The sequence below is a fragment of the Canis lupus genome, chromosome 15 (genome assembly GCF_003254725.2).
Source record: "Canis lupus dingo isolate Sandy chromosome 15, ASM325472v2, whole genome shotgun sequence".
In the NCBI taxonomy this organism is placed as follows: Eukaryota; Metazoa; Chordata; class Mammalia; order Carnivora; family Canidae; genus Canis; species Canis lupus.
Window position 1 is genome coordinate 1,699,832 of NC_064257.1, and position 6,798 is coordinate 1,706,629.

General features: G+C 60.4%; 1 protein-coding gene across 1 annotated transcript; it reads left to right on the forward strand.

Moving 5' to 3' along the window:
* The first annotated feature begins 17 nt into the window (after window positions 1-17).
* On the forward strand, window positions 18-6,580 carry EDN2 (endothelin 2). Its single transcript, XM_025419723.3, has 5 exons — window positions 18-193; window positions 526-682; window positions 2,182-2,304; window positions 3,269-3,367; window positions 4,881-6,580. The coding sequence occupies exons 1-5, from the start codon at window positions 130-132 to the stop codon at window positions 4,972-4,974; spliced, it is 537 nt and encodes a 178-aa protein (XP_025275508.1). The 5' UTR covers window positions 18-129; the 3' UTR covers window positions 4,975-6,580.
* Window positions 6,581-6,798: the final 218 nt, after the last annotated feature.

Consider the following 6,798-nt stretch of genomic DNA (forward strand, 5'->3'; position numbering starts at 1 on the left):
GGGGTTATAAGAAGCGGCCAGGGCACTGAGGCAGTGAGCTGTGGGCTCGGCTTGGCAGCAGGACGCCGGCAGACAGGCGCGCTCCGTCCTCCTGGGCTCCGTCCTCCGCCCAGCCCGTGGCCCGCCGCTATGGTCGCCCTGCCCTCTGCCTGGTGCTCCGTGGCGCTGGCCCTGCTCCTGGCGCTGCACGAAGGTGAGCTGCCCTAGCCTCACCTGCTACAGCGGCCCCCCACCCCCAGGTCTGCTTGGGGGGGTCTCCCTCCCCAGGGCTCGGTCCTCGCAGGTCTGCCGGGGGGCTGCTGGGGGGGCGCCCGCAGGGGGGCGGCTGCAAGGAGCTCTGCAGGTACGGAGGCCCTTCCCGCCGCGGCTGCTGGGGCTTCCCCAGGCTGGCCCAGAGCTCGGGGGCCGGGACGATGCCAACTTCCTCGATTATGCAAGAGGAGGAGCCCCGCGGGTCCCCCTCCGCCTGCGGTGCCAGGCACCCCGACCCACCTGTCCGCCTCTGTCCCCCTGTTGCGCACGCAGGCAAGGGCCAGGTGGCCGCTGCCCCGGAGCATCCAGCACCCTCAGCCCGGGCCCGAGGCTCCCACCTGCGGCCTCGGCGTTGCTCCTGCAGCTCCTGGCTCGACAAGGAGTGCGTCTACTTCTGCCACCTGGACATCATCTGGGTGAACACTCCCGGGTGAGCTCCCGCGGGGACCCAGGCGGGGCTGCTAGAGGCGGGGCAGGGGGTGGGGAACCTGTAGCTAGCACAGCTCTCCCTGGGCCTCCAGACGGATCGCTGAGCTGACATGAAGAGCGGCTGGGTGTTGTCCCTACTCCCACGTGGGGGCTGCCTCGGTAACCCCGGGCCGGCTCCTGAGAACTCTCACGACAGCCTGGTGTCGGCCCCATTTTCCAGATCAGGGTACTGAGGCCGGGAGAGGCTGGGGGCCTCCCCCAGGATTGCACAGGAAGGAGTAAGCGAGTGGTAGGTGGAGGCTTCATCCCAGGCCCCCGGATGCCAGAGCTCACACCCACTCTCCATGCCGCCTCTGCATGATCTTCCAAGAATAATACGATTAATGACAGCACCCATGTCTTGACTGTGCCAGGCTCTACGCCAAGCCCTGCTTGCAGGTTATCGGCTCACGCATCCCCCATCCTCCCCACGAGGCAGGCACTGCTGTCGTCCCCAGTGACAAGATGAGAAGCCTGCCCCATGTCACCTGGCAGGGCGAGGGTGGGAGCCCAGTGCCGTCGGTTCTGTCTGCACCCGCACTGCCTCCGGGCCACTGCATACTTCAAGTTGAAGTTTCTCTGTGTGTTTGTGTTTTTTTTTTTTTTTTCCTCCCTTCCCCAAATTGCAAAAGGCAAGAGAAGCCCTGCACGTAAGCGTGTGTGGAGCTAATCCGCATCCAAACACTCGCTCAGGGCGGGAACCCTGCCAGTCCCTGCGTGCTGGGTCTACCTGGAGTCATTACAACTTCAACCACATTGTCTAAAATTAGCTCTGGCACCCGAAGGTGCTGGTCTAACCGGCCACAGGGCCCCTGCCCGGCCCCCAGCCTGCCTTGGCCAGATTTTGAGTCCGAAATCAATCCCACCTGATCTCACACACACGCACACACACACACACAGGCACTTGCACACACCATTTTTTAAGTCAAAGCTCCAAGACACATTTATCACCCCTCCAGGCAAGGGGTGACCAGGTGAGGGCAGCTTAGCCGGGAGCCTGTATGTTTACTTCTGTGAGATGGCATTTCCTCCCCTCCTCCAGGGGGACCAGCCTGGCTCTATCCATCAGCTCAAGTTCCTGTCTGGGAGGGAGGGGAGGAGCTGGGAGGACTCCCCACTTCCTGACTTAGGGAGGGAGCACGGGTCCGCTCCCTCCTTCTCCACGCTGGGAGTCTGACGGAGCAGGGGCCAGAGGTGTGGGAGCAAGCAGAGGCCCAGAAGGGGGAGGGCCCTTGTGCAGGACCACCTGGCACCCAGGGAGGAGCCTGTGCTGGGGCTTCTGGAGGTCAGGGGCTGGTAACCCTTTGCTTCCACCCTGGCGGCATGGGTGGCCATTCCAGCGTGCACCGTGGACAGTGTCTGCTTGCCAGTGGTCGTAGTTTATCTAATCCTCTCTCCCTCTCCCTCTCCCCTCCTCTCTCTCCACCCTACACCACTACCTTGCTGGCTGCCTGCCCACAGACAGACAGCTCCTTACGGCCTGGGAAACCCGCCAAGACGCCGGCGCCGCTCCCTGCCAAAGCGCTGCGAATGCTCCAGTGGCGGGGACCCCGCCTGTGCCACCTTCTGCCATCGACGGCCCTGGTAAGTGGGCACCCAGCCTGCAGGGGCCAGGGAAGCAGGGTGTCTGGAAGACCAGCGGAGGAGCAGGGTGGCTAACGGTGGGGGCGGGCAAGGCTCCTGGGGGCCCACAGGCTGCCTGGAGGCCACGGGCAGTGACCCTTTCTGTGGGGAACCAGTCACTCCAAGTGCCTCCCACTTTCCAGCTCTGGGGGCTTCTGAGAACATGCCACCCTCACTCCTGGGCAGGAGGGAGTCTCCCCAGGTGACAGCTGAAGTAGCTCAGGCCCAGAGAGGGGATAGGACTTGTCCTGTGGGGCTGCCCAGCAGGTCAGAGGGAGAGCTGGGCCTTCAGCCTGGGTCTGACCAAGTGCACTGGGCTGTGGCTTCTGACCGTGACATGCAGGGCTTCGGAGCTTTCTGGTGGAGAAGTAACATCTGGGCTTAGGAGGCTGTGGCACTATCCCAAGGTTGTCACAGAGTTGTTGGGGGTGGGAGGGTGTGTGGGGGGGGTGGAGTTCGGCCAAATATCTTAACTCTCTGGGTCTCAGTTTCCCATCTGTAAAAGGAGCGGGTGGGAGACTTTGTTCCTTCGCTTGGCCACTTGGAGCATTCGGAGAAAGCAGAAACTGGCCTCCCAGTCCCAAACCTGCCATTCCCGTGGTGATGGTTTATGCGAAACTCCTCCTCTGAGACTCAGGCGGTGGCTTTACCCCTGCCTCAGTTTCCCCTGCAAAGGGCCGTGCTCAGCTGCAGGTGGCTGGATTCTGGGAAGGCCGGGCACCCAGCTGCGTCTTACTGAGGCTAAGAACGCATTCCCGGCAGCTCAGTTTTCCTCAGCTCCCACCCCGCCTGGGAAAGGAAGGATGCCAGGTGCACAGGGGTGGAAATGGATCTGCTTGGGGCGGGAGGGGGCACTGGGCCCACAGCCAGGTGTTCTCAGCGCCCTGGGCAGCCCCTCACTTGGGTCCTAATACCGTTCATTCAGGGCCGAAGCTGTGGTCGTCCCAGGCAGCAGGTCCCCCGCAGACGTGTTCCAGGCTGGCAGGACGTGGACCTCCGCAGGAGAGCTCCTCCGGCAGCTGCGGTAAGCGGTGCTTGCACTGACTGAGCACCTACTGTATGCCTTGCACATTGCCCTCAGTCTCCATATGAGGCCAGACCGGGTCCTTACTGGGCAGCCACAGGGACTGAGGCTCAGAGAGGTAAAGGCACTTGCCCGAGGTCACAGCAGTCGGTGGCAGGCATCCGGCTGGCTCCAGAGATTGGGATTGTGACTGCGGAAGGCCGTCGGTTGTGAGCATCTCCTACGTGCTAGGTCCAGAGGGGTCAGCTGTCTATTCTGTCCCCTCCTCCCTGGCCCAGACGGGATCCCCTTCCCGGCAGCCTCAGCATGACTCAGCTCGAGGCTTGGCATACAGGACATGCCCATGAACGTTTGTCCAACCAAACTGGCTTGAGATTAGAGAGCCCACATCTTGGTTGTGCAGCCAAGTGGCTAAAGGGGCAGCTCCTGAGCCGGGGCTGCCCTGTGTGAACCCCAGATCTGCCACAAACAAGCCTTTGTGACCTCGGACTTGTCACTTAACTTCTCTGTGCTTCGGGGTCCAATTTGAACCAGGCCCATCAGCGCAATCCATCTCTGGGAGGGTCGTGAGGTTGGATGAGCTGATGCATGTGGAGCGCCTCAAACACGGCCTGGCACCCCGTGGGAAGTCTGGAGGTGTTAACCATTTAGACCTCCCTCCCCGAGGCTCCTCGGAGCTGACCTCCTGAGAGGTTTCCTGTCTGTTGGCTACAAACCAGCTGCAGCCCCCAGGGACTCCCCTGTCTGGTGAGAGACTGAAATACAGGAGACAGGGCAGGATGGTGGGGCTAGGGAAGACCCAGTATATACTTAGGAACTATCTGAGGATGAGAAAAAGTCAAGATTAAGACTTTTAAGTATGTGGTACCTCATGATGGGCGAAGAGCTTGCTCTGCTGACTTGTCCTCATCGTCACTCCAGCTAGGCCTGCGTTTATTTTGCAGACTAAAAAAGGGGCTCAGAGAGATTCCCACACTTGCCTCGGGTCCCATGGCTGGGAACAGAAGCCAGCCTCCTAGCTCCAGGCTAGAGCACTTGGAGCCAGGACGAGGCCACTTGGGTGATGCTGGAGTCCCCACCAGGGTCTCATCCCAGTTCAGAGAGCAACTGGGACCCCATATTCGTCTGGCCTGAGCCACCTGGAGCTGGACTGTGAAGAATGGGAATTTTAGTCAATGGAATTTGAGTGAGGGGAGGTAAAGAGCCTAGAAGGAACGGCAGGAGCAAAGCTGTGGAGGTGGGAAGGCAGGTCATGGGAGACACTCTGGTCGTTCCGGCAGCATTCGATGTCAAGCATCAGCTTCTCCAAAGTCCCTGTGGGCAGAGAAGCTTCTGGGCCTGGTGAGGCCCATCCATGCAGTGCAGACTGTGTTTGTGGGGTCAGCTGCGGCTGCCCCCTGGGCCCAGGGCGGCTATGGTCAAGGAGGCCAGGTCCTATAGCTCGGCCTCTCCTAGGGAGCTCTCAGGCAGCCCGCCTCTCCCGGGATGCTGAATTGACCCTTCTGGATTCCAGGAACATTTCTGCCGCCAAGATCCGCTTTCCTAGGCGACCCCAGGAGGCAGGGAGGCAGCTGAGGCCCACACACCCAAGGCGGAGGAAGAGATAGCGCCGGTTGCCAGGGACCGCTGGCAAGGAGCCTGTGTGGAGCCGCGAGCAGAGGAGCAGCCCCGGGCCAGGGACCCTGCCCGCCGGGGTGGCACAAGCTCTGGCCTCCCTGCAGGGCGACCTCATGCTGCCCAGGAAAACCTTCAGCCCCCAGGCTGCAGAGTGGCCTCCCCGGCCGGCCCCAGCCCCACCGCCCCGCTGGAAGGAACCGCATGAGGAGTGTGCTCACCTGGAGGCCACGTCCGGAGAGGTTTCCTGTCTGTTGGCTACAAACCAGGATCGACGAGCAGTGGTGGACACGCAGACCGAAGCCGGCCCTGGGGCCCAGAGGGCCCTGGGGTCCCGGGTGGCCCCCGTCTGTCCCCTCCCCAGAGTCCTCCTACCCTCCTGCCCTGGGGACACTCCAGGTGAGAAGGGCCTGCTCTGTCTGTATATAACTTATTTGCTCTAAGAACTTTGAGAATCCCAGTTATTTATTTTAATGTATTTTTTTAGACTCAGTTATTTACCTGCGAACTTGTGTTTGTAATAAACAGTGAAATGGTGCGCTGCTGGTATGGTGTCTTGGCTGAAGCAGAGGGAGGAGACACCTCTCAGGAGCGGGGCAGCTTAGAAGTTAGGGGGACACAGGAAGGAGAGAGCAAGGGTCCGGGGCAGGTGGCCGGAGCCCTGGGTCCCACCCCTGGGCCCCTGCTGGGCACCTCTAGCTGCTAACCCAGCCTCTCTAGGCTTTTGCCTGTCATGTGCCTGGACAGCCATTTGCAGCTTTGACACCCAGGATTCCAGGACCTGTGTCCCCATCAGGCCAGTCACCTATGGCCAGGCCTCTCCCAAGAGCATGTCTGGAAGGAGTCAAGACCTGCTTCTATGCCAGCAGCCCAGGAATCGTCCGTGAGGCCCACAGTCCATCTGTCCAGTGAGGGCCAGGGCCAGATGGATTCCACGACTGTGCTCAGCCTTAGTGGCCAGTGACGGGTGCTTTGTGGAGCTGCGACCTGGCCCTGGCTCGTCCCTTGCCCTGGACCTTGCGAGTGAACCAGAAGTAAGCTTTGGCCGAAGAAGCCCAGGGATCCGGGACTGGGTCGCCCAATCCTGCCAAGGCCCAAGAAGCAGCCCCCCTGAGTTCCAGGGATGGCCGGCAAGTCGCAGTCACCCCTGTCGGCAGCTGCCTGCACCCACAGCCTCCATTTCTGCCAAATCCTCCCTCGACAAGCTGTCCGCTTTGCCCCCGGCCTCCCTGTGCTGGGAGTGGCAGGCGGCCTGAGCTGGCATTGAAAAATAATTATTTACACACTGCTCTAATCCTGCCTTGTCCACGAAGCCAGCCCTGACCCCCTCACCAAAGAATGTCATGCCACACATGGGGAAACCCTGCTGTCTACCGGCACTTCAGCGATGTCAACTCATTTTCTCCACCTCAATCAGCCACCCTGTGACAGAGGGAGTTTTATTACCTCTGTTTTACAGATGAGGAAATTAAGTGCACAGGGAAGGCAATTTACTCGCCCAAGGCCACACAGTAAGTGGTGGCATCAGGATTTGAACCCAGAGTCCAGAGTAGATATGTATGTATATATGGATGTATTTAATAAATATTATTGACTGAATGTATGGATCATCACTGCCGCATGACCTGGATTCATGTCTTTCTCTTTCTGGGCCTCAATTTCTTTTAATCTACACAATGGGAAACAATAGTCTCCAGCTTGTAGGGCAGGTATGCTCTCGCAACAGACTGCTGGGCTCGGCCCTGGGCCTGATAAGAGGCAGAGGCTGCTCGTCAGGCCACCCAGAGGGATCCTGTGATGAGCAGAACGGCCCCATC

Excerpts from the sequence above, each read along its gene's own strand:
- EDN2 (XM_025419723.3), top strand. The coding sequence starts at position 130 with ATGGTCGCCCTGCCCTCTGCCTGGTGCTCCGTGGCGCTGGCCCTGCTC. Across the intron at positions 194-525 it reads GCTCCTGGCGCTGCACGAAG|GCAAGGGCCAGGTGGCCGCT; the intron begins GTGAGCTGCCCT and ends TTGCGCACGCAG. Across the intron at positions 2,305-3,268 it reads TTCTGCCATCGACGGCCCTG|GGCCGAAGCTGTGGTCGTCC; the intron begins GTAAGTGGGCAC and ends CCGTTCATTCAG.